This window comes from Zootoca vivipara, chromosome 9, assembly GCF_965207765.1.
Source record: "Zootoca vivipara chromosome 9, rZooViv2.hap1.1, whole genome shotgun sequence".
Taxonomy (NCBI): Eukaryota; Metazoa; Chordata; class Lepidosauria; order Squamata; family Lacertidae; genus Zootoca; species Zootoca vivipara.
The window spans coordinates 68,591,191-68,617,647 of record NC_142592.1 but is presented as its reverse complement, the minus strand read 5'-3'; the positions used below and the strand labels follow the sequence as shown (position 1 = coordinate 68,617,647).

Genomic DNA, 26,457 nt, shown 5'->3' with positions numbered 1-26,457 from the left:
CCTGAAACAACTCAGGACTGCAATACTCACCAGGCTTAGTTTCCAGACCCTTGATCATCTTGGTCGCCCTCCTCTGTGCACCTTCCAGCTTGTCAACACCCTTCTTTATTTGTGGTACCCAGAATTGGACACCGTATTCCAGATGTGGTCTGACCAAGGCAGAATAGACCGGGACTATGACTTCCCTTGATCTGGACACACTAGACTTCTGTTGATGCAGCCTAGAATAGCAATGGCCTTTTTTGCTGCTGCATCACGCTGTGGACTCATGTTCAGCTTGCGGTCCGCCAAGACCCCTAGATCTTTTCCCCATGTACTGCTAGTGAGGCAGGTGTCCCCCATCCTATATTTGTGCACCTGGTTCTTCCTGCCTAAGGGCAGAACCTGACATTTGTCCCTATTGATCGGTCCCCCTTTGGCCAAACCCAGCTGTAGCCAACTGCTCTCCTGATGTTCTTCTGTCCCCTCCCATCCGCCCTGCCAGGTTCTCTGGAATGGCCGCTCCCACCTGGAGGTCAGCGTCCCCGGCACATACAAAGGTCACACCTGCGGCCTATGTGGCAACTTCAACAACTACCCCCAGGACGACTTGCGCCTCCGTTCCGGCCACCTCACCTTGTCAGAGGCGGCTTTCGGCAACAGCTGGAAGGTAACAGCAGTGAGGGGTTGGGTAGCAGGGGTGCTAGACCACTCAGCCGTCGGGGCCGCACCAGACACCGCCTTGCATCGAGACAGACCCATTGGTCCATCTAGTAATGTCCACTCTGACTGGCAGCAGCTCCTGGATGCTGGACTTGATGGGTCATTGGCCTGATCCGGCAGGCTCCTATTGTCTTCTTATGGAGCCTCCAGGGCCAGAGGCAGTCTATCTGGATCCCTAGGTTCTCAGGACGTTATGCTACGGGACAAAATGGGCCATTGGCTTGATTCTACATGGAACCTCCAGAGCCAGAGGCAGTCTATCCCCAGGTTCTGTTTATTATCATCTTAATTTTTGTATAAAATTTTCTGTTTAGCTATTTAAAATACTCATTTTAACACCCTTATAATATCAATGACTTCTTCTCTTTCCGTGGTTCGTTTTACATATCACAGGTCCCTGCATATTTTACAATAACTGTGCCATTCAGTCTTCCATGATTACACCCATCTAAACTTATTTACACTGTTGAATTTATCTTAATGCTGCCAGCGTTTTCAGGTGTACACAATTTCCCCCCATATATTCAATCAACGTTTTCCAATCTTCTCTAAACATATGTTCTTCTTGTTCTCTCATTCTATACCGTGTTTCTCATAAAATAAGACACCGTCTTATATTTATTTTACTCAAGAAAATAAGCCTATGGCTTATTTTCGGGGGTGTATTTTTTTAAAAAAATTAAATTACCTCCTCTTCCTGCTGCGGCTTGGCGCCCGGAACTGGCTGCTGCTGCTGCTGGGCGCTTTGTTGGCGCTTCAGCAGGGCACGCTGCTGGGTCCTGCCGGGTCGGGGCTCCAAGCGGTGCGCGCTGCAGCTCTTGCCGCGTCCCGCCGCCGGGTTGGAGCTCGGCAAAGCGCGCGCTGCTGCCTTTGCCAGCTCCTGCTGGGTCGGAACTTGGCGCGGCGCGCGCTGCGGATCGCACAGGGTCCTGCTGGGTCGGGGCTCGGCGCGGGGCGTGCTGCAGCTTCTGCCGGCTCCCGCTCCGTCTGAGCTCCACGTGGTGCACGTTGCACATCCGGTTCCGGCAAGGACAGGCATCTTCCTTTTCCTGTTCCTTACGGAAGCGCCATCCGGACCTGCTCCCAGCACGGTATAGTACCGGTACCCCAGCATGTCTTATTTTGGGGGGATGCCTTATATTTTATTGCCTTGAGAAAATCGTGCCACGGCTTATTTGATAGGCACGTCTTATTTTGTGAGAAACACGGTAGGTTAAATCTGTAAGCTGCGCATATTCTGTCAACTTAAGTCGCCATTCTTCTTCCGTTGGGACCTTGCTCGTTTTCCATTTGGGGGCTCTATCCCCATGTTCTTCGGGGTGCTTGGATGCTGGAGCAAGTGGACACTCCCGTGGCTCTTCTGACATCCTCCTGTTTCTTCCGGCCCAGGTGACCGGCGCCAACACCACCGGACCCGCCCGCTGCCCCGACGCGCTAGACGTGGACCCCTGCAAGGAGTCTGGCTACCGCTCCCGCAAAGAGGCCAACGCCCGCTGCAAGGTGCTCAAGGCGGCCCCCTTCGAGCGCTGCCACCCTGCCGTCCCTCCAGAGCCCTTCTTCGCCTCCTGCGTCTACGATCTCTGTGCCTGCGGAGCCGCCGCGACGGAAGACTGCCTTTGCGAGGCCCTGGAGGCCTATGCCGCCCAGTGCCGAAGGGCAGGGCTGGTGCTGCAGTGGCGCTCGCCCACGCTCTGTGGTGAGGAGGCGAGCAGGGGGGGCAGGAGGGTGGAGGGGGCTGATGGGCATAGATGACCCTTGGGGTCCCTTCTAACTCTACCATTCTTTTCTTTCTTTAATCATTTTCTTTAATGCAGTGGTACCTTTGTTCTCAAACGTAATCCGTTCCGGAAGTCCATTCCAAAACCAGGCATATGCCTCCTGGCTGGGGAACCGAGGCTGAGCTTGGCAGTCCCTGCGCAATGTTGCTTAAAAGCTACCTGCACATTTACCATTTACAGTGCACCTTTACCATTTACAGTGGTACCTTGGTTCTCAAACGTAATCTGTTCCAGAAGTCCATTCCAAAACCAGGCATATGCCTCCTGGCTGGGGAACCAAGGCTGAGCTTGGCAGTCCCTGCGCAATGTTGCTTAAAAGCTACCTGCACCTTTACCATTTACAGCGGTACCTTGGTTCTCAAACTTAATCCGTTCCGGAAGTCCATTCCAAAACCAGGCATATGCCTCCTGGCTGGGGAACCGAGGCTGAGCTTGGCAGTCCCTGCGCAATGTTGCTTAAAAGCTACCTGCACATTTACCATTTACAGTGCACCTTTACCATTTACAGTGGTACCTTGGTTCTCAAACGTAATCCGTTCCGGAAGTCCATTCCAAAACCAGGCATATGCCTCCTGGCTGGGGAACCGAGGCTGAGCTTGGCAGTCCCTGCGCAATGTTGCTTAAAAGCTACCTGCACCTTTACCATTTACAGTGGTACCTTGGTTCTCAAACTTAATTCGTTCTAGAACTCCATTCCAAAACCAGGCATATGCCTCCTGGCTGGGGAACCAAGGCTGAACTTGGCAGTCCCTGTGCAATGTTGCTTAAAAGCTACTTGCACCTTTACCATTTACAGTGGTACCTTGGTTCTGAAACTTAATCCGTTCTGGAAGTCCGTTCCAAAACCAAAGCGTTCCGTGTTGGGATATCTTGGTAGTTATCAACGCAGCAGCTGGGGCATAAGGTGAAAAACCTTTATGCCCACTGGCATCCTAGCTGCGTCACAAAAAATTCCAGCGCATTTCCGCTGTGCCTTCTGCTTTTAAAGTCTCTTAAAAGCTTTCTCCCTCTCAGTTCAAACAGCAGAGTGTATAGCGGCGAACATCAATAAATAAATAATAATAAATAAATCAGAGCAACAGGGGGGTTGGACTGGATGGCCCTTGTGGTCTCTTCCAACTCTATGATTCTATGACTCCCAGCTCGATAAAACACAGAAGATTTATTAAGAGCCTTCAGCCAGGAGACAGTTAGATCCATCTCGGCTGAGATCAGCAACGGAACAGAACAGGAAATATACAGTGTTTCATATTACACAGAAAATACAACAGCACACAGCACTCAGCATTAACCCTCTCAGGCCACATTCCGAAACCGAGGCGCAATTCCCCACAGAAAGTAATGCAAAACGGATTCATCCGTTCCAGACTTTTAAAAACAAGTCCTGAAACAGCAATTTAACGTGAATTTTCCTATCTAACGAGACCATCGATCCATAAAATGAGAGCAATAAACAATGTACTGCAGTCACACAATCAATCTGAGCACGTTCAGCTTCCGAAAAGAAACACTTACTTCTGGGTTTGCAGTGTTTGTGTTCCAAGTTGTTTGAGTACTAAGGCGCTTGAGAACCAAGGTACCACTGTATATATATAAATGTATTTATTTGGTTTATCAGATTAAAATTTTACAGTTGCATATCGAACATACAACATAGAAACAGGATTCCAAAGAATCTCCTGGACTTCTTGCCTCCCCGTTGTGGGTCCTACTGTTAATCATTTCCTCATGCATATTTTAATCATCCTATGGCCAAAATTCACCATTAAACTACAAGTGTTATTCCAATCCTACTAACGATTTTAACTGTTTACAGGGATTTTTTTTTAAAGATATATTATAAATTTTTCCCGTTCCTTATTAAAATTTTGGTCTTCTGATTCTTCTGGTCATTTTAGCCATTTCAGCATAGTCCATCAACTTAGTCTGCCATTCATCTCTGTTGGAATTTTATCTTCTTTCCATCTCTGGGCCAATAACATCCGCGCAGCCGTGGTTGCATACATAAATAGTCTATTCTGCTCCCTTGAGATTTCACCACCTAGAATTCCTAAAAGGAAGGCTTCAGGGTTTTTTTTGGGGGGGGGGCTTAGAATAGGTTATGTTTAAACATTTTTTTCAACTCATTATATATCATTTCCTAAAATACTTTTGCTACCTTACATTTCCACCACATCTGATAAAAGGTGCCTTCATTTTCCTTACACTCCCCCCAACTCTACAATTCTATGATAGTTGAACTGTGGAACTCCCTGCCACAAGAGGCCACGGTGGCTACCAACCTGGGTATCTTTAAAACAAGATTCAGAAGGGTCCCTGTGGGTCATCTAGTCCAACCCCCACTGCAATGCAGGAATCTCAGCTAAATTGGGGTATCTGGTTGGCCCTTGGGAGAGCAGGATGCTGCTGGCCTGATCCTGCAAGCTCTCCTTAAGTTCTTATAAAGGCAAAGCAGTTGCCCTAAGTGCACAAGGATCGGCTGGCTCAGTTTGCCCAATTCCAGCGACAAGATTTGCAATTTCGTTGGCACAAGAGCTCGAATTCTGCTGCCCCCGGCTCACGGGGCACACGTGGACCTCTGCTTTAAACCCTCCAAGGAAGGAGAGTCAAAGACCTCCCACCTTCCGCTGTCGAGCCGCTGAGATTCGTGCATTACATGGGGTTGGACTAAATGACCCTCGAGGTCCCTTCCAACTCTACAATTCTATGATCCTATTATTCACTGGGGGCTTTTCGATGGAGGTGAGATGGCTGTCTCAGAGATGATTAAGTCATGATTCCTGCACAGTTGGGTCAGGCGGAGGAACCCCGAAGCCCTCCTCGGCTCTCTCTGCAGGCTGAAAAGTAGAAAATAATCTGGAATTGGGCCGTGGTGGCTCAGAGAACAGACACACTCCCTCCCTCCCAACCTAACAGAAGCAGGATTCGGAGAAGTGGGCGCTTGCTTGCTTAGCTCTGCCTTTCCCCAGGATCATTGCTAAGGCTTCCGCCAAGGAAGGGTGGTCTTTCCCCCTAGAGTCAGCCTGGCCCATAGCTGGGATGTAGCAGCTTCTGCGCAAAGCCGGCAGAGGATGCTTGAGAAATGCAAATTCGTTCTGGGGAAATGGAAACTGAAACTTTAAAGAGGAAACTCAAAAGAGAAAGGGCTCTCAGCTCAATGAAGTTGTTTTTCTTTCAGTAAAGGAGGGATTTTGTCACACCGCAAGGGCAACATGTATGGTTTAGTTGCAGGGGGTTGGACTAGATGGCCCTCAGGGTCCCCTCCAACCCGGCAGTTCCGTGATTCTATTATTCACTGGAGGCTTTTAAATAGAGGTGAGGTGGCTATCTGTCAGGGATGTTTTAAGTCGTGATTCATGCTTTGGACCTAGGTGCCCCCTTGGGCTGACCTATCTCCACAGAGACCCCCCAGGTATACGGCAGTATTAGTTTATTAATTTGTTACTTATTAATCAATTATCATTTATTATTATTATTATTATTATTATTATTATTATTATTATTATTTTCATTTGGCTGAGACTCTGCAACCTGAAGCCATGTATTTCAGGCATCATCTCAAGATGAGTCAGACCTCAGTCCCCGTGGGCCAGATCCTGCCTTATCTAAGCCCGTCTCTCTCTTTTTCTCTCCCCTCCCTGCAGCCGTGGGCTGCCCCCAAGACCGGGGCTACGTCTTCGACGAGTGCGGGCCCCCCTGCCCCAAGACCTGTTTCAACCACGCCGTCCCACTGGGGGTCCTGGAGTCCCACTGCTTCAAGCCTTGCGTGCCAGGCTGCCAATGCCCCGCTGGGCTGGTGGAACACGAGGCTCACTGCATCCTGCCCGAGTCCTGCCCTCGCATCATCTACGGAACTCTCTGAGACAGGGCGGAACCGGATTATTTCCAGAGAACCCGCCGCCTTTGCCTCGTCTGGGGGAGCCTGGGACTGGGGTGGGGGAGGGCAGCTCCCCTGCCTGTTCCGGGGGGGGGGAGCATTTGGCAAAGCGAGCTCCTCTCCCCTTGAAAGGCAGGTGTGGCCTGCCTGGGCAGGACCTGCTGCCTGCGGTGAGAATTTCAGCATTCATTTCGAATCATGGTTCTAGCCCTCACTGACTTCCTTCTGTGCCTTCTCCACTCCCTCGAAAAAAATGTTTCCAAGTCAAGCCGAAAACTTGAATCGTGAAGCCAGAATAAATTATGTACAACCAAGAAAAATGTCTCAGTTTCAGGATTTATTCTACCTGGTCAGCATCCTCCTAGAACTCGCCTGGTGGTGTCTGTGCGCACTGATTGTGCAAGCCAATGCCTTTCTACGTGCCATTGATGATGGACATTGCCCTTGGCCAATGGGTTTTGGTGGAGACCAGAATGGGAAGATCTTCCACGGGGGCCAACCACTCCCAAGTCTCCCTCTGGTTGTAACCGACTCTCCCCGTGGGGAGGCGCAGTCTGGATGTCTTGTGGCAGAGGGTGTCTGCCATCGCTCCGCTGGATGAATAAAAAAGGATCTCTCTGGCACAGAGGTGTTTTCTGCTTGGGCCTAGAGATGGCAGAGAGAAGGGGGATCAAGGTGACCGTCACAGACTGGAGAAGTGGGCCCAGGCTAACAGAATGAATTTCCGTAGGGACAAATGTCAGGGTTCTGCCCTTAGGCAGGAAGAACCAGATGCACAAATATAGGATGGGAGACACCTGCCTCACTAGCAGTACATGACCCCTGGCTTACTAGCAGTGCATGTGAAAAGGATCTGGGGGTCTTGGTGGACCACAAGCTGAACTTGAGACCACAGTGTGATGCAGCGGCAAAAAAGGACATTGCTATTCTAGTCTGCATCAACAGAAGTCTAGTGTCCGGATTAAGGAGAGTCATAGTCCTGCTCCATTCTGCCTTGGTCAGATCCCACCTGGAATACTGTATCCAGTTCCGGACACCACAATTTAAGGAGAATATTGACAAGCTGGGAGGTGGGCAGAGGAGGGCGACCAAGATGGTCAAGGGTCTGGAAACTAAGCCTCCCATCATCCCTAGCTAACAGGACCAGTGGTCAGGGATGATGGGAATGTAGTCAGGGGCGTACCCAGGATCAAAACTACGGGGGCAAGGGGCGGGCCAAAGGAGGGGAGGGGCCACATGTATCCAAATTTTGCAGTGATGACAGAAAATAGACGCTGATTGTCACCACCTGCAGCTAGTGCAGGAGGGGAGAGAGAAAAGGATGGAAAGGACGGGGGCGGAGAACGCCGGGGGACAACGACACCGCAACAGGGGGGTGGAGAAGTTGGAGGGATCCCAAGGAGAAATAGACGTGGAGAGGTTGAAGGCGAGCCTGTGGAAAGTGGAAGGAACTGGCTGCAGGATGGGGGCGGAATGGTAAGGACGCCCAAACCAATGGGGGAAATGGGGGAACGTCACGTCCCCTTTTCCTCGCGCACATTTTTTGTGAAGCGAGGAAAATGAATCCGAGGGAGGGAGGGAGGTGCTGGGCTGGGTGGCGAAGGAGTTCCCCTTTGCTGTGGGGAGTCCCTGCGTGTCGAGGAGCCTCCAGCCAGAGGAGAAGGAACCTCTTTGGCTGCGCGGCCCCGCTTCTAGGGGGGCAGCTGCCCCCCCCGCCCCGCGCTGGGTACGCCCATGAATGTAGTCCCAAAATAGCTGGTGGGCTGATCTGTTCAAAATTGGTAAAGGAGTACGACAAGGCTGTATATTGTCTCCCTGCTTATTTAACTTACAGTATATGCAAAATTCATCACGCGAAAGCCTGGACGGGATGAATCCCAAGCCGGAATTAAGATTGCCGGAAGAAATATCAACAACCTCAGATATGCTGATGACACAACCTTGATGGCAGAAAGTGAGGAGGAATTAAAGAACCTTTTAATGAGGGTGAAAGAGGAGAGCGCAAAATATGGTCTGAAGCTCAACATCAAAAAAACCAAGATCATGGCCACCGGTCCCATCACCTCCTGGCAAATAGAAGGGGAAGAAATGGAGGCAGTGAGAGATTTCACCTTGACAAACCTAGACAGCATCTTAAAAAGCAGAGACATCACCTTGCCTACAAAGGTCCGTATAGTTAAAGCTATCGTTTTCCCAGTATGGAAGTGAGAGCTGGACCATAAAGAAGGCTGATCGCCAAAGAATTGATGCTTTTGAATTACGGTTCTGGAGGAGACTCTTGAGAGTCCCATGGACTGCAAGAAGATCAAACCTATCCATTCTGAAGGAAATCAGCCCTGAGTGTTCACTGGAAGGACAGATCCTGAAGCTGAGGCTCCAATACTTTGGCCACCTCATGAGAAGAGAGGACTCCCTGGAAAAGACCCTGATGTTGGGAAAGATGGAGGGCACTAGGAGAAGGGGACGAGAGAAGATGAGATGGTTGGACAGTGTTCTCGAACCCACCAACATGAGTTTGACTGTGGGAGGCAGTGGAAGACAGGAGTGCCTGGCGTGCTCTGGGTCCATGGGGTCACGAAGAGTCGGACACGACTAAACAACAACCCGACCTTCAGGACATGGGATCGGGATGGGAAGGAGAGCCTGGGGGTGCGTGGGGGTGGGGAGAGAACCGGGGGCGCGAGCAGGCAACAATGGAAAGCAAAATGAGCCGGGAGGAGCCTCGCATCGTTTGCAGGAGAGAGCCGAGGTACTATTTTGCCTTATGGCCCCTGTTTTAACCGTGATTTATTAATTTCCGCGAGTGGCCGGCTAAACTGTTGTGCTTGGGTGGCTTTCCAAGCAGCCATGCAGAGCCGTCTTTGCAAGCAGCGCCAAGCAACATTCCTCTCCAGAAGCAAGAAGCGAATCTCCCTTTTGAGTTTCGGTTTCTATTCTGTCGGAGTGAGCTCACTGCGTTGCTATATAAACTGAGAGAGCGAGGCAAAGGTTTGCAGACCGAGGTAGCGTCCTGCAGACTGCTGGACCGCAGGCGAGGGAAAGTTTGCTTCCTGCGATATTTAACCTCTCCGGGAAAGGAAAAATGAGGTAAGCAGTGACTCCTGCGTAGATCAGGCTCCTCCTGCTTAAAGACCTCCCGTTGTGCATTTTGTGCAGCTGGAGTTAGAATCCTAGAATGGGAGAGATGGGAGGAGGGGAACCCCCCCCAAGCATAGCCTAGCCCCCTGCAATGCAAGTTGAATGTTGCTGGACCCCAGCTTCAGCAGCCAGCATGGCCAAGGGCCAGGGGCAATGGGAGCTGGAGCCCCACGACATCAGGAGAGCAGCAGCTGTGGCTCAGTGGTTAGAGCACCTGCTTCACATGCAGAACATCTCAGGGTTGGACTAGACTAGAGGACCCTCGGGGACCCTTGCAACTCTAAAATTATGTGGTCCCCTGGAGGCATCTGCAGGTAGGGCTGGGGATAAGATCGTGGAACTGTAGAGTTGGAAGGGACCCCATGGGTCATCTAGTCCAACCCCCTGCAATACAGGGGGATCTTTTACCCAACATGGGGCTTGAACCCACAACCCTGAGATCAAGAGTCTCATGCTCTACCGATGGAGCTGTTATTCTGGCACTCTTTGGCCAAACCTGGGGAGTGGGGAGCACCTGCTCTGGGTGGGCGGGGCCTAGAAGTAAAAGTGGGCGGGGCAAGAGATGTGATCCTACCTTTTTGGCAAGAGGCCACATTCCGGTCACGCCCAAGTCTAAATCCTAAATCCTCTGAACCCTTTTGAGCAAATAATTCCTGCCTGCAGGACCCCTTCACCCTTTCTGTCTCTTTTTTTATTTATAGTTTTTATTAGATTTTTCTGATTTACATTTCAAGACATTCAACTTGAACAACCTCAAATCAAGGACTTCCCTTCCTCTCTTTCCGTGGTTCATTTTGCCTACCGTGCATCCCTGCATATTTTAAATGACCTAAACCAGTCAGTATTCCATTGTTACACCATCAAAACTTTTTTGCACAGTTGAATTTATCTTAATGCTGCCAGCGTTTTTAAATGTGCACAATTTTCACCCATATACATTTTCCCAGTCTTCTTTAAACATGCATACTTCTTATTCTCTTATTCTGTATTTCAAATCTGCAAGCTGCTGTATTCCTTCAGTTTATTGCCATTCTCCTTTGGTTGGGACTTTGCTTAAAATTTTTTTTAAAAAAATACCCCTTTTTGATACCCAGGAATTTCCCTCTGAATTATCCCCAACAAAAAGACTCTGGGTTTTGTTTTGTTTCTGAAAGGTACTTTTAAACATTTTTTCCCCCATTCATTATACAGTTGTAGCTCGGAGGTCGGACAGAATCCATTCCAGGAGTCCGTTCAACTTCCAAAACATTTGTCTTCCAAAGCGCGGCTTCCGATTGGCTGCAGGAAGCCCCGTTGGATGTTCAGCTTCTGAAAGAACGTTCGAAAACCGGAACACTCTCTACCGATTTCCAAACGTTCACGAGCCGAAACGTTCAATTCCCAAGGCATTTGGGAGGTGAGGTACGACTGTATAGTGGTACCTCTGGTTGCGAATGTATATAATTTCAAGAGTGTCCCTCACGCTTTCTCGATCTCTCTGTCTCCCTCCCTGCCTGACTCTTCCCTCTGCAGCCGACCCCTGAGGTCAAAGCTGGAGAGCTTGCAGTGCCATTTCACCTGGGATTTCGAGATCAAGGACAAGGTGGAAGCAGTGCACATCCTGCAGATACTGGCCCCACAGGCCCAGCACACCCCACACCGCAATCGAGGCGCCTACCTTGCCATGAGGGCCTACCTCCAGCACCTGCAGGGGAACTACCAGGAGGCCCTGGACAGCCTCCGAGAAGCAGAGGGGGCTCTGAAGCGGGACCACCCTGCCAACTTCTCCCGCCAGGCCCTGGTGACCTACGGCAACTACGCCTGGGTCTACTACCGCTTGGTCAATTATGACATGGTGGACCTCTACCTGGGACGCATCCATGACATCTGCCGGTCCTTGGCCAGCCCAGAGGCTTACTCTGCGATGATCCCTGAAATCCAGGCTCAGAAAGGCTGGTCCCTCTTGGCTGTGGGCTTCCGGAACGGGGATGAGGCCGCAGAATGTTTCCGGAAGGCGCTGGCGGTGGTAGAGTCCAATGAGGAGTACCAGGCTGGACTGGCCGTCTCCGTTTTTGCCTCCTGGACTCATTCCTCTAATGCTGAACAACGGGAAGAAGCCCAGAAGTTGCTGGAAGAAGTCATTGCTCGCCAGCCACAGAACTATGAAGCCAAAGCTTATTTGGCTCAGGTACTTAAGGATGTGGATACGGAAAGAGCGCTCTGCCTTGCGGACGATGTTGCCCGGGAGAGCGTGAACCCCGAAGTCCTCCGAAACATCTCCAAGCTGTACAAGCCGCAATCCCTTCCCCGAACCATTTCCATTCTGAAGAAGGCCATCGCCCTAGATCCCGGCTACCATCTCCCACACTACGACCTTGGCCTGTGCTACCTGAAGCAGTTGGGGAGCCCTCCAGGCGATGTCAGAGAAGAAGCCGTCGAGGCTGCCATCGAGAGCTTCAAGCGCGCGCTGGAGAAGGATCCTTTCTCCATCTTCACCCAGCTGAAGCTGGCGAAGGTTTACGGCGAGAGGTCGCCGGCTTACGAGGAAGAGATCTACTTGAACCTGATGGAGGAGCTCCCAGGAGCCAGCAAGAGATGCCAGCAGTCGATCTACATAAACTGGGGGGATTTCTTCTTCTACAAGAAGGGGATGAAGAGTCAGGCCCTAGAGATGTACCAGGCGGCTGCCAGGATCCCTGGAAACCTTGCATTTGAGAGGAAGCAGCTGGAAATTCGCCTGGAGAGGCTGGCAAGAGTGTTCAGGGAGGACGGAGAAATGGACCAAGCAAGAGCTATCTACAGCTTCCTTGAAGAAACGGGGCTTCGGGTTACGAGTCAACAGGATGGATCATGGAGAAGAGGTTCCTGGAGAGAGAACGGCAGGGCCCAGCAGTGAAAGACCTCCATACACACACATTTGCAAAGAGGCAGGGGTGTGTGGCTCTTTCCTTCCAGTTTTGGCTCTTCCTGCAGCCTCTGAGCTCCTGGATCCTCCTCCAGGAGTTTTTGCTGGGGGAAAGCTGGTTTCCTTAAAGTTTCCTTGCATTCCCCTCCCCGCACTAAACAGGGGGAAGCTTCCAGTTGTGTTTATCTGCAATAAAGTGTAGTTGTTTGTAGAAGATGCATTGCTTTTATTACTATTACTATTCTTACTATTTTTAGTTGCAGGCGGAAAGTCCTGGATCCAGCAAGGGTTTAAATCTAACGGAGGATTCCATTGCTGAACCAAGGAGCGAGTTTCTTTGTGGAATAATGGCAGTAGTTGCCACGCTAAGCACTTTCCCCCCGCACTACCAATTCCCATCATCCCTAGCTAGCAGGACCAGTGGTCAAGGATGATGGGAGCTGTAGTCCAAAAGCATCTGGAGACTCAAGTTTGGGAAACGCTGAGTTAGACAAAGGCTGTTGGCAGAGGAGTTCAATGCAAGGATCAGTTTGTTTTGTGCTTGATTCCAAGGCTGTCAGTATGGAAGAAGCAAGACCTTTTGGGGTGTTAAGTCTGTGAGTCCTTCCATCCTGGGCTGAGGTTGTATATATGTTGTGCAAATAAACCATATATCCTAAAGACACCACGGTCTCCACTGTCGCTCATTCCAAGGCACGTAACAGTATTAAGATCATGGTAACCACATATTGCTTGCCCGTCACCCTAAGGTCCCAGGGCGGGTTGCAGCCATGGAAGTTATTAATATATCAAAAGATGGCATTGCACAATATTGCAAACAGTTTAAAGCCAAGTAGGAATGGCCGGGGGTTGAAACAGATTAGCCTTTGGGTCCCTTCCAACTAATTGCACAATTGAGGTGGGCATTCATAAGAGACACTTCAGGGGTCGAAATGCCACAGGGGGTGCTTGCGCTGCAACTCTGCTGTGTCTCAGCTGCACAACAAACACCATGGGGAACATGGGAAGAGAGCCATGCTTCGGGAATGAAATATACTCTGAGTCGAGAGTGAATTTCATGCTCTTTATTCAGCTCGTAGTCATCAAGGAGAAGAAGAGAAGAAGAATGCCCTTTTCCCAAAACCATCTGCTTATATACATTATTTACACAATGGGCTTTGCGTGATTGGCTACTTCAGGGCTACACCTGTGGGCCAATCAGTTTGTGGATTGACTTCTGCCAGCAGCCTGATTGGCTGCTCCTGCAGGCCAATCAGGTTGCCGATTCACTTCCACCTGGAGTTGGATTGGTGGCTCCTGCGGACCAATCAGACTGCTGATTCTGGGTCCTATTGTTCTATGATTCAGCTCAGTACATAACAGGGAAGTTTCCCTGCGCCAGTCTCAAGCCTGCCGTAGTCTTGCTCGGCACCCACAGATTTCAGCAAGCCTTGTTCAAGAGAACCAGGAAACCATCAACAGAGCCCTGCGGTGCCAGATGATTTTGGGAATGTTCAGAGTGGCAGCAGAGGACATATTGTTCATTAATATCCTTTCTAATTTGTGTTAGCAAGTTCCTTTACTTAGCAGAGTTTACATTCCCCTTTCGCATGCACATCAGATAGCTGGTTGCAGGCTTGTGTGAGCCTCTCACTATTATACAATTTAATCTGTTTCAGATTGAATTGTACGTTCCTGGTAAATTCCCTTGAATCCCTCTTAAAAGAATAAAGACACCACAATCTTATTCAAAGTCAATAAGAGAAGTTTACTCACATCAGTTCACAGTTGGATTCCTGAAGCCAGACTTGGTTACAAATATTTACATGTTGATCTACTCCATATGGGGGAATAATCCCAGTGCTCCTGCTAGCTGAGAGCTAGCAAAGCAGTCCTAGCTAAAAGCTGGTCAAACGAAGAAGGAAGTGAAAAAGAGAGAGGTGTGCTGCGTGACTCATCCTTTTGTTACCTGGACAGGTAAGGTCACACCCACCTTCTATCACATGCAGAAGGAAGGATGCTCCAGCAAGGAGGAACAGGAAGTTTCGGCTGGCTGGACCAAACATTCCCTTGCATGTCTTCTTTAGCATTACCAGGAATGTTGTACTTGACTGCCTCTCATGGATCACGTCCCACAGATGAGACCCATCTCATCCAGCACCCCTTCTTGCTGTGCCCCCCCCAGATGCCCCTGTGTGAAGGCTGTAAGCAGCTGCCGTCTCTCCCCTTGCGCCACCCAGAACCATGAAGACCCTATTGGAAGGGCAAAGAACATAGGAGTGTAAGATTTTGGAGGGAGGGAAGGGAGCCAAAGGATCTCGAGGGGCCACGCTCGGCTCCTAGACCCGAGGCTCCCGACCTGCTAGACAAATTTTAAATTCCTTTTTTTTTTGACCAATAAATGTTTATTAATTTTCCATTTTCAACAACTTGTACAGTACATATTAATCCAGACAATACATAGCTGTCTCCAGCTCAGACTTCCCCCCCACCCCACCCACAGGTATATTGGTTCTCCCTTCTCGCGTATTTCAACTGTTCTTAGTAATCAACAATGAAGAATTTAGCTCATTACCGCCAACGTTTTCATTCCATTATAGTTCTTTCTTGCATAGTCTACAAACTTACTCCATTCTCTATGGAATTTCACGTCACCCTGATCCCTTATTCTATAGGTTAGCTTAGCCATTTCCATCAAGTCTAGTAGCTTCGTTTGCCATTCCGTAATCTGAGGTACCTCTTGTAACTTCCATTTTTGGGCGATTAGTAGCCTCGCGTCCACTGTGGCATACAGAAAAAATCGCTGGCCAGTTTTTTGATTTCATTGTCTAACAGCCCCACTAAAAAAGCTTCGGGGTTTTTTTTTTTGAAGGTGTACCTAAGTATCTTTTTAAGTTCATTTTAAACCGCTTCCCAAAAGATTTTTATCTTAGGACACCCCCACCACATATGGAAAAATTCTCTGTTAGCTGTTTTGCATTTCCAACAAGCCTTATTTTGTAGTCTATACATTTTGGCTAGTTTAACTGGGGTCAAGTACCAACGATAGATCATCTTCATAACGTTTTCCTTTAAGGCTGTACAGGCGGTAAATTTTAAATTTTCCTGCCACAGTTTCTCCCATGCCTCCAATTCTATGTTGTGCCCAATGTCAATTGCCCATTTTATCATTGATTCCTTCACTGCCTCATCCATTGTGTGCCAATATAGTAATAAATCATACATTTTAGACAACGTTTTTTGATTATTTCCCAAAAGTTCAATTTGAAATTTAGATTTCTTTTCTTCAAAACCCAAATTCTTTCTATCTTTCATAAACAAATCGTTAATTTGGTGATATTGTATCCATCCTGCCAATCTGTCCTTTATTTGTTCATATGTCTTCAATTTAAATTCTTCTTTAGATTTAACCACTATTTCCTCATATGTGACCCCCTTTTTATCCATATTAATTTTCTGAATTGCCAACACATTTGCCGGTGCTACCCACCAAGGTGTTTTTTTCTCGAGCAAGGCTTTGTTCCTCTCCCATACCTCGTAGATTGGGCCTCTGAAGATATGGTGCAAGAAGCCTCTATGTGCTTTGACTTTCCCCTGGCATAGGTAGGCATGCCAGCCAAACCTGCTAGGGTACCCTTCTAGTAAAATCCAGTCCTTGAGCCAGCAGAGGCAAGATGCCTCGTAATAAAGTCTCAGCTCCGGCATTGCAAATCCTCCCCTCTCTTTCTTGTCCACTAGAATTTTCATTTTGATTCTCGGTTTCTTTCCTGCCCAAACGAATCTTGACAAGATTTTCTGCCACTCTTTAAATCGGCCAATTCCTTTAATTATTGGTATGTTTTGGAAGAGAAATAAAAGTCTAGGGAGAACATTCATTTTTATTGCAGCGATTCTTCCCATAAAGGAGAGTTTTAAGTTTCACCATTTTTCCAAATCTTTTTTGATTTCCTTCCAAATGTTATCATAGTTATCTTTAAATAGATTGATATTTTTGGTGGACAGCCAGATTCCTAAATATTTCACTCTTTTCGTTACCTCGATTCCAATCATCTTTTCCAATTGTTCAATTTCTTCTCTTCTCATATTTTTCACCAATACTTTCGTCTTTGTCTTATTAATTTTGAACCCCGCCACCCTTCCAAATTCTTCTATAATTTTAAGTGCTTCCAGCAAACTTTCCCTGGATGTTCAACTGTCAGAGCCAAATCGTCTGCAAAAGCCTTGAGCTTATATTCTTTCTTTCCGACCTTGACCCCCTTCACTTGCGACGATTCTCTTAACTGGTTGTTTAGGACTTCAAGTATCGTTATAAGGGGCAGCCTTGCCTAGTGCCCTTGGAGATGTCAAATGTGTCTGTCAGATTATTATTTATCACCATAGTTCTGGTTACAGGTAGGTAGCCGTGTTGGTCTGGGTCGAAGTAAAATAAAAAAATTCCTTCAGTAGCACCTTAAAGACCAACTAAGTTTTTATTTTTTTATTTTGGTATGAGCTATCGTGTGCATGCACACTTCTTCAGATACGGAAGAAGCTCATACCAAAATAAAAACTTAGTTGGTCTTTAAGGTGCTACTGAAGGAATTTTTTTATTTTATTTATCACCAGTTTGGCTTTTTGATCGGTATATATTGCATTGATGCCTCTTAGAAAGATGTCCCCCACGCCCAATTTCTCTAGATTTTTAAGCATAAAATGCCAAGAGACGTTGTCGAACGCCTTCTCGGCGTCGACAAACATGAGCGCCGCCTGTTTTTCGTTTCGGACTTCTAAATAATCAATGATATTTACAATATTTCTGACGTTGTTTCTCATCTGACGGCCTGGTAAGAAGCCTGCCTGGTCCCTGTGGATAGTTATGTTCAGGACCTCTTTCAGTCTTTGCGACAGAATGTCTGCAAAGATTTTATAGTCGTTGTTTAAAAGTGATATGGGTCTGTAATTTTTAACATTTAAAGGGTCTGTCTTTTTTCGGAATCAACGTAACGTAGGCTTCTTTCCAGGTGTTTGGTATGATGCCACTTTCTAGGATGTTGTTCATAACTTTGCATAATACTGGTGCCAACTGTCCGGATAGCATTTTATAATATTTGGCAGCAATACCGTCCGGGCCTGGTGCTTTGCCCACTTTCATCCTCATTATCGCTTTCTCAATTTCCTCAACTGTTATTTCTCTATTCAATAGCTCTCTCCTTTCTGGTGGTATCGACTGTAGACTATGTTGTTTGATATAATTCTCAATTTTAGTTTTGTCTTCTCTTTCCTTCCTGTATAATCCTTTATAAAATCTCTGGAATACCTTTCTTATCTCCTTGGGGTCATCTATTTCTTCTCCCTCCTCTTTTATCTTATTAATTAAATTTTGTTTCTGCCGCATCTTAATTTGCCATGCTAACAATTTGCCTGATTTGTTTGCCAATTCAAAATTTTTTTGTCTCATCCACTTGATTTTCCATTCTACTTCTTGATTTACCAGCATCGAAAATTGTGTCTGTAACCTCTTAATATTCTGTTTTATATCTTCATCTTTTGGCTTTGTGATTAGCAATTTTTCGTTTTCCATCAACTGCCTCAGAATTTCCTCTCTCTTTTTCCCCCTTTCCTTTATTGGAATTTTAAATTCCAAGTTGAGGACCACCCTGTTCCTCCTGGTTCTTCTCATCCCACCTGGGTTTGTAGACCAGGAAACTGCAGGAGGGAGGACAACTTGGAACCTAACCTTTTGGTGCTGGAGGAGTCCCATGGACTGCAAGAAGATCAAACCACTCTATTCTGAAGGAAATCAGCCCTGAGTGCTCACTGGAATGACAGATCCTGAAGCTGAGGCTCCAATAATTTGGCCACCTCATGAGAAGAGAAGACTCCCTGGAAAAGACCCTGATGTTGGGAAAGATGGAGGGCACTAGGAGAAGGGGACGACAGAGGACGAGATGGTTGGACAGTGTTCTCGAAGCCACCAACATGAGTCTGACCAAACTGCGGGAGGCAGTGGAAGACAGAAGTGCCTGGCGTGCTCTGGTCCATGGGGTCACGAAGAGTCGGACACGACTAAACGACTTAAAAACAACCCGACCTTCTGGACATGGGATCGGGATGGGAAGGAGAGCCTGGGGGTGCGTGGGTGTGGGGAGCGGACGGGAGCGCGAGCAGGCAACGATGGAAAGCAAAATGAGCCGGGAGGAGCCTCGCATCCGCATCGTTTGCAGGGGAGAGCCGAGGTACAACTTTGCCTTATGGCCTCCCGTTTAAACCGTGATTTATTCATTTGCGCGAGTGGCCGGCTAAAATGTTGCGCTTGGAGGCTTTCCAAGCAGCCAAGCAGAGCAGTCTTTGCAAGCAGCGCCAAGCAACATTCCTCTCCAGAAGCAAGAAGCGAATCTCCCTTTTGAGTTTCGGTTTCTATTTTGCCGGAGTGAGCTCACTGCGTTGTTATATAAACTGAGAGAGCGAGACAAAGGTTTGCAGACCGAGGTAGCGCCCTGCAGACTGCTGGACCGCAAGCGACGGAAAGTTTGCTTCCTGCGATACAGTATTTAACATCCTCTCCGGGAAAGGAAAAATGAGGTAAGCAGTGACTCCTGCGTAGATCAGGCTCCTTCTCCTGCTTAATGACCTCCCGTTCTGCATTTTGTGCAGCTGGAGTTAGAATCCTAGAATGGGAGAGATGGGAGGAGGGAAACCCCCCCCCCCAAAGCATAGCCTAGCCCCCTGCAATGCAAGTTGGATGTTGCTGGACCCCAGGGCCAGGGGCAATGGGAGCTGGAGCCCCACGACATCAGGAGAGCAGCAGCTGTGGCTCAGTGGTTAGAGCACCTGCTTCGCATGCAGAAGATCTCAGGGTTGGACTAGATGACCCTCGGGGCAAGGGCGTACCCAGGATCAAAACTAGGGGGGCAAGGGGCGGGGGCAAGGCATGGGAGGGGAGGGGCCACAAAGTGGGAATGTGGGCGGGGCTACGGAGCCCAGGTCATCAAGTCCAACCCCCTGCAATGCAAGAATCTAAACTAAAGCATCCACAAGAGAGGGCTATGCAAGATCTGCTTGAAGGTTTTCCTGCAGAGCAAGCTCCTCTAGACTTCTTGAAGGGACCTTTTTTCCCAGTAAACAAGTGTTGGTTCTGGCTGTCAGTCGCAAGAGATCTCAAAGTAAACAAGCTTCAGTCACTTCGGGAGCGGGAGCTTTGCATTGCAGGTGAAGAAAGTTATTTGTTCCAGGGCCCTGCAGGGTGTTTGGTTCCTTCTTAGGAATATCACTTTTATGCTTTATTCTATTTAAATGTTTGCATACATACCCCACAATCCTTTTCAGAAAATACACAAGGTAGCAGATATGAGATTGTATTTGGCCCAATTTGGCCCATATTTGGCAGTTCTGAAGACGACCCAGTACAAACATGGTTGCAGATATATTTCCGTCATCAGACCCTCGGCCAGACTGCCCAGTTTTGGAGTAGTTGGCTCAAAACAAGATATGTCAGAAGCCAGCTCAAAACATTTGGAACTAAATTTAGAGATCTGGGAGTCACTGCGCATGGTGCAGTCTTATCAGCTTCTGGCAAAACATACAGCAGTGGGAAGTTTGAGCACTGGGGTTTAAAAACTACTGTCCCACAGAGAAGAACTGAAATGGTCTCAATATTATCAAGCACCTTTTTCATATCTGTAGAAACTTGCTGTTTGTGACAGAAACCATACCTGTGATGACCAGTGAAGAAATTACTGGGAGCAAGCAATTACTGGGAGCAAGCAATTGCTGGGCGCCATTTAGCCTCTCAAGCCGCCTTATACTGTAACTGAATCAGACCATCGGTCCATTTAGCCCCATACTGTCTGCACTGACTGGCAGCAACAGCTCTCCGGGATTTCAGGCAGGAGTCTCTCCCAACCCCACCATGAGATGCCAGCAGTCACTTGCCCGCCCCTCGTGGCCCAGAGCCTCCCACAGCTCCGCCTGTGAGGTTAGGCTCAGGCGGATAGCATCTGTGCCCTGGGCGCAGGCCCGGGACCGGCTTCTCCTCTCCCTGGCGCGGCGGCGATTCTGGGCTCCGGCTCTCACGCCAATACAGCCCCTCCTAGCAGCGTAAGGCCCATGACTCAGGCCCACAACTCGGGGGTCTGCATCAACTCGCTCCTCCGGCCAGCAGCGCATCCGCCCCCGCACCCCCCCCCCGAGCGAGTGCTACTCGCGGCCAGGGCGCCGCCCTGATGGGGCGGCCGGCGGCCCAGCAGAGGCAGCAGCAGTGCGCCCCTCGACGCACAGAGCAGCAGCTGGAGGAGGAGGAGCACGGCTGCCGGCCCTAGCGCGAGGCGGGCGGGCAAGAGCGCGGCGCCATCTCTTCTTGTGGGTCGCGCCAGAGGCGCCCGCAGCTTCTGATTGGCTGCAGGTGCCCAGAGGAAGACGCGCACAGCAGCAGCGGCCTCAGAGGAGAATCGCCTCCCGCGTCATCCCCACAGCGCCCCTGGTGGCCAGGCGCCCTGGCGCCCCCCCCCAGCCCGGGCCTAGAGACGGCCCTGCAGGCATCGCCAGGCGGGCAGCGGGTGGGCTGGCCAGCGCAGCGCCCCTCCATTTATTTATTTTTGTTCTGTTTTTTTTTCTTTTTGCTTCTAGGGGGGCAGCGCCCCCCCACCCCGCGCTGGGTACGCCCATGCCTCGGGGTCCCTTGCAATTCTAAAATTCTGTGGTCCCCTGATGGCATCTACAGGTAGGGCTGGAGATAAGATCGTGGAACTGTAGAGTTGGAAGGGACCCCATGGGTCATCTAGTCCAGGCATCCCCAAACTTCGGCCCTCCAGATGTTTTGGACTACAGTTCCCATCATCCCTGAACACTGGTCCTCTTAGCTAGGGATCATGGGAGTTGTAGGCCGAAACATCTGGAGGGCCACAGTCTGGGGATGCCTGATCTAGTCCAACCCCCTGCAATACAGGGGGATCTTTTACCCAACTTGGGGCTTGAACCCACAACCCTGAGATCAAGAGTCTCATGCTCTACCGATGGAGCTGTTATTCTGGCACTCTTTGGCCAAACCTGGGGATTGGGAAGCACCTGCTCTGGGTGGGCGGGGCCTAGAAGTAAAAGTGGGCGGGGCAAGAGATGTGATCCTACCTTTTTGGCAAGAGGCCACATTCCGGTCACGCCCAAGTCTAAATCCTAAATCCTCTGAACCCTTTTGAGCAAATAATTCCTGCCTGCAGGACCCCTTCACCCTTTCTGTCTCTTTTTTTAATTATAGTTTTTATTAGATTTTTCTGATTTACATTTCAAGACATTCAACTTGAACAACCTCAAATCAAGGACTTCCCTTCCTCTCTTTCCGTGGTTCATTTTGCCTACCGTGCATCCCTGCATATTTTAAATGACCTAAACCAGTCAGTATTCCATTGTTACACCATCAAAACTTTTTTGCACTGTTGAATTTATCTTAATGCTGCCAGCGTTTTTAGATGTGCACAATTTTCACCCATATACATTTTTCCAGTCTTCTTTAAACATGCATACTTCTTATTCTCTTATTCTGTATTTCGAATCTGCAAGCTGCCTGTATTCCATCAGTTTAAATTGCCATTCTCCTTTGGTTGGGACCTCGCTCAATTTCGATTTGGGGGCTAACAAAACACAGGCCGCAGTAGTGGCATACATAAATAGCCCTTTTTGTTACCTAGGAATTTCCCTCTGAATTTTCCTCAACAAAAAGACTCTGGGTTTTGTTTTGTTTTGTTTCTGAAAGGTACTTTTAAACATTTTTTCCCATTCATTATACAGTTGTAGCTCGGAAGTCGGACAGAATCCATTCCAGGAGTCCGTTCAACTTCCAAAACATTCGACTTCCAAAGCGCAGCTTCCGATTGGCTGCAGGAAGCTGCTGCAGCCAATCGGAAGCCCCGTTGGATGTTCGGCTTCTGAAAGAACGTTCAAAAACCGGAACACTCCCTCCCAGTTTTCAAACGTTCACGAGCTGGAACGTTCGATTCCCAAGGCGTTTGGGAACTGTATAGTGGTACCTCTGGTTGCGAATGGGATCCATTCCGGAGCTCTGGTCGGATCCCGAGGAATTTGCAACCGGAGGTGCCATTTCTGCGCATGCACACGCGGCGAAACCCAGAAAAATACTTCCGTGTTTGCCGTGTATATATCCCGAAGGATACGTATGAATGTAAGTAGAGGTACCACTCTATATCATTTCAAGAGTGTCCCTCACGCTTTCTCAATCTCTCTGTCTCCCTCCCTGCCTGCCTCTTCCCTCTGCAGCCGACCCCTGAGGTCAAAGCTGGAGAGCTTGCAGTGCCATTTCACCTGGGATTTCGAGATCAAGGACAAGGTGGATGCAGTGCACATCCTACAGGTTCTGGCCCCAAAGGCCCAGCACACCCCACACCGCAATCGAGGCGCCTACCTTGCCATGAGGGCCTACCTCCAGCACCTGCAGGGGAACTACGAGGAGGCCCTGGGCAGCCTCCGAGAAGCAGAGGGGGCTCTGAAGCGGGACCACCCTGCCAACTTCTCCCGCCAGGCCCTGGTGACCTACGGCAACTACGCCTGGGTCTACTACCGCTTGGTCAATTATGACATGGTGGACCTCTACCTGGGACGCATACACGACATCTGCCGGTCCTTGGCCAGCCCAGAGGCTTACTCTGCGATGATCCCTGAAATCCACGCTCAGAAAGGTTGGTCCCTCCTGGCTGTGGGCTTCCGGAATGGGGATGAGGCCGCAGAATGTTTCCGGAAGGCGCTGGAGGTAGAAGAGTCCAATGAGGAGTACCAGGCTGGACTGGCCGTCTCCGTTTTTGCCTCCTGGACTCATTCCTCTAATGCTGAACAACGGGAAGAAGCCCAGAAGTTGCTGGAAGAAGTCATTGCTCGCCAGCCACAGAACTATGAAGCCAAAGCTTATTTGGCTCAGGTACTTAAGGATGTGGATACGGAAAGAGCGCTCTGCCTTGCGGACGATGTTGCCCGGGAGAGCGTGAACCCCGAAGTCCTCCGAAACATCTCCAAGCTGTACAAGCCGCAATCCCTTCCCCGAACCATTTCCATTCTGAAGAAGGCCATCGCCCTAGATCCTGGCTACCATCTCCCACACCACGACCTTGGCCTGTGCTACCTGAAGCAGTTGGGGAGCCCTCCAGGCGATGTCAGAGAAGAAGCCGTCGAGGCTGCCATCGAGAGCTTCAAACACGCGCTGGAGAAGGATCCTTTCTCCATCTTCACCCAGCTGAAGCTGGCGATGTTTTACGGCGAGAGGTCGCCGGCTTACGAGGAAGAGATCTACCTGAACCTGATGGAGGAGCTCCCGGGAGCCAGCAAGAGATGCCAGCAGTCGATCTACATACACTGGGGGGATTTCCTCCTCCACAAGAAGGGGATGAAGAGTCAGGCCCTAGAGATGTACCAGGCGGCTGCCAGGATCCCCGGAGACCATGCATTTGAGAGGAAGCAGCTGGAAATTCGCCTGAAGAAGCTGGCAAGTATGTTCAGGGAGGATGGAGAAATGGACCAAGCAAGAGCTGTCTACAGCTTCCTTGAAGAAACGGGGCTTCAGGTTAGGAGGCAAAAGAGTGGCAGGGCCCAGCAGTGAAAGACCTTCATACACACACATTTGCGAAGAGGCAGGGGGTTGTGGCTCTTTCCTTCCAGTTTTGGCTCTTCCTGCAGCCTCTGAGCCCCATGATGATGATGATGATGATGATGATAATAATTTATTATTTATACCCCGCCCATCTGGCTGGGCTTCACCAGCCACTCTGGGCGGCTTCCAACAGAAAAATAAAATAATCGATTAAACATTAAAAGCCTCCCTGAACAGGGCTGCCTTCAGATGTCTTCTAAAAATCTGGTAGCTGTTTTTCTCTTTGACATCTGGTGGGAGGGCGTTCCACAGGGCGGGCGCCACCACCGAGAAGGCCCTCTGCCTGGTTCCCTGCAACTTGGCTTCTCGCAGCGAGGGAACCGCCAGAAGGCCCTCGGCGCTGGACCTCAGTGTCTGGGCAGAACGATGGGGGTGAAGACGCTCCTTCAGGTATACTGGACCGAGGCCATTTAGGGCTTGAAAGGTCAGCACCAACACTTTGAATTGTGCTCGGAAACGTACTGGGAGCCAATGTAGATCTTTCAAGACCTCTGACAGGAGATTTTGCTGGGGAAAAGCTGGTTTCCTTAAAGTTTCATTGCATTCCCCTCCCCGCACTAAACAGGGGGAAGCTTCCGGTTGTGTTTATCTGCAATAAAGTGTAGTTGTTTGTAGAAGATGCATTGCTTTTATTACTATTACTATTCTTACTATTTTTAGTTGCAGGCGGAAAGTCCTGGATCCAGCAAGGGTTAAAATCTAACGGAGGATTCCATTGCTGAACCAAGGAGCGACTTTCTTTGTGGAATAATGGCAGTAGTTGCCACGCTAAGCAATTTTTCCCCGCACTACCAATTCCCATCATCCCTAGCTAGCAGGACCAGTGGTCAAGGATGATGGGAGCTGTAGTCCAAAAGCATCTGGAGACTCGAGTTAGACCAGTGGTTCCCAACAGGTGGTCCGCGGAACCCCAGGGGTCCGCGAGCTATGCCAGAGGGGTCCGCAAGATGCTATCAGAATAAAAAATATATTAAATATATTTCGTATGATAACAGATTTTTTGTTTTGGCTGCTTCCTGCATGAGCAGAGTCCAGCGCAAAACTAGAATTAGAGGCAGTAGTTCTGCTGTATGCCGTTAGGTGGCGCTTTACAAACACTACTGTTTTGCAAAGAGGCAGCGCACGCATTCTACTAACGCTCACCTCCCCAAGATGCTTTGCGCGCGTCGGCTTCATTTGTGCGCTACTGCGCAGGTACCCTGTCTTCTCCATTCCCCTCCCTCCTCCCTGGCGCGCGCTGCCTCTTTGCAAAACAGTAGTTAAAGCTACAGTTCGTGTAGTTAAAAATGGACCGTTGGTTAAAAAGTGGTTCGTTAAAACGACAAAGGCCTACAGGTGAAGAGGAAGAACTGTAAAAAAAAACGTATAAATATAAAATATAAAAAGACTCTTAATTTGGCTCTCACTTTTTAATTTTAGGATTAGGAATTAATGGGGGTCCTTGTCACAATAGCGGCTCGATGAGGGGTCCTCGAGAAAATTTTGTTGGGAACCCCTGAGTTAGACAAAGGCTGTTGGCAGAGGAATTCAATGCAATGATCAGTTTGTTTTGTGCTTGATTCCAAGGCTGTCAGTATGGAAGAAGCAAGACCTTTTGGGGTGTTAAGTCTGTGAGTCCTTCCATCCTGGGCTGAGGTTGTATATATGTTGTGCAAATAAACCATATATCCTAAAGACACCACGGTCTCCACTGTCGCTCATTCCAAGGCACGTAACAGTATTAAGATTATGGTAACCACATATTGCTTGCCCGTCACCCTAAGGTCCCAGGGCGGGTTGCAGCCATGGAAGTTATTAATATATCAAAAGATGGCATTGCACAATATTGCAAACAGTTTAAAGCCAAGTAGGAATTGCTGGGGGTTGAAACAGATTAGCCTTTGGGTCCCTTCCAACTAATTGCAGAAGTGAGGTGGGCATTCATAAGAGACACTTCAGGGGTTGAAATGCCACAGGGGGTGCTTGCGTTGAGACTCTGCTGTGTCTCAGCTGCACAACAAACACCAGGGGGAACATGGGAACAGAGCCATGCTCCGGGAAGTTCCCCTGCGCCAGTCTCAAGCCTGCTGTCGTCTTGCTTGGCACCCACAGTTTTCAGCAAGGCTTGTTCAAGAGAACCAGGAAACCTTCAGCGGAGCCCTGCGGTGCCAGATGATTTTGGGAATGTTCAGGGTGGCAGCAGAGGACATATTGTTCATTAATATCCTTTCTAATTTGTGTTAGCAAGTTCCTTTACTTAGCAGAGTTTACATTCCCCTTTTGCATGCACAACAGATATCTGGTTGCAGGCTTGTGTGAGCCTCTCACTCTTATACAATTTAATCTGTTTCAGATTGAATTGTACGTTCCTGGTAAATTCCCTTGAATCCCTCTTAAAAGAATAAAGACACCACAATCTTATTCAAAGTCAACAAGAGAAGTTTACTAACATCAGTTCACAGTTGGATTCCTGAAGCCAGACTTAGATACAAAT

At 49.0% G+C, this 26,457-nt stretch overlaps 3 protein-coding genes across 5 annotated transcripts in view; all 3 read left to right on the top strand.

The window, feature by feature from the left end:
* KCP (kielin cysteine rich BMP regulator) overlaps positions 1-7,408 on the top strand; it is a 96,609-nt gene extending 89,201 nt beyond the window's left edge. For both annotated transcript variants that reach the window (XM_088676513.1, XM_060279271.2), the window contains 3 exons: positions 485-649; positions 2,092-2,398; positions 6,125-7,408. In XM_088676513.1, coding sequence (XP_088532639.1) covers positions 485-649; positions 2,092-2,398; positions 6,125-6,342 — 690 coding nt within the window. In that variant the 3' untranslated portion in view covers positions 6,343-7,408. The remainder of the gene's footprint in view (positions 1-484; positions 650-2,091; positions 2,399-6,124) is intronic.
* A 1,941-nt stretch (positions 7,409-9,349) lies between these two features.
* Positions 9,350-13,043, top strand: LOC132592708 (interferon-induced protein with tetratricopeptide repeats 5-like). 2 transcript variants are annotated; one of them, XM_088676510.1, is made up of 3 exons: positions 9,350-9,444; positions 11,008-12,407; positions 12,643-13,043. In XM_088676510.1, the coding sequence occupies exons 1-2, from the start codon at positions 9,440-9,442 to the stop codon at positions 12,368-12,370; spliced, it is 1,368 nt and encodes a 455-aa protein (XP_088532636.1). In that variant the 5' UTR covers positions 9,350-9,439; the 3' UTR covers positions 12,371-12,407; positions 12,643-13,043. The 2 variants fall into 2 exon arrangements, with proteins under 2 accessions (XP_088532636.1, XP_060135253.1); XM_060279270.2 differs by having other exon boundaries at positions 11,008-13,043.
* Positions 13,044-18,716: 5,673 nt separating this feature from the next.
* Positions 18,717-25,662, top strand: LOC118077725 (interferon-induced protein with tetratricopeptide repeats 5-like). Its single transcript, XM_035101439.3, has 2 exons — positions 18,717-18,919; positions 22,604-25,662. Exons 1-2 carry the CDS (start codon positions 18,915-18,917, stop codon positions 23,931-23,933), a joined length of 1,335 nt encoding a protein of 444 aa, XP_034957330.3. The 5' UTR covers positions 18,717-18,914; the 3' UTR covers positions 23,934-25,662.
* Positions 25,663-26,457: the final 795 nt, after the last annotated feature.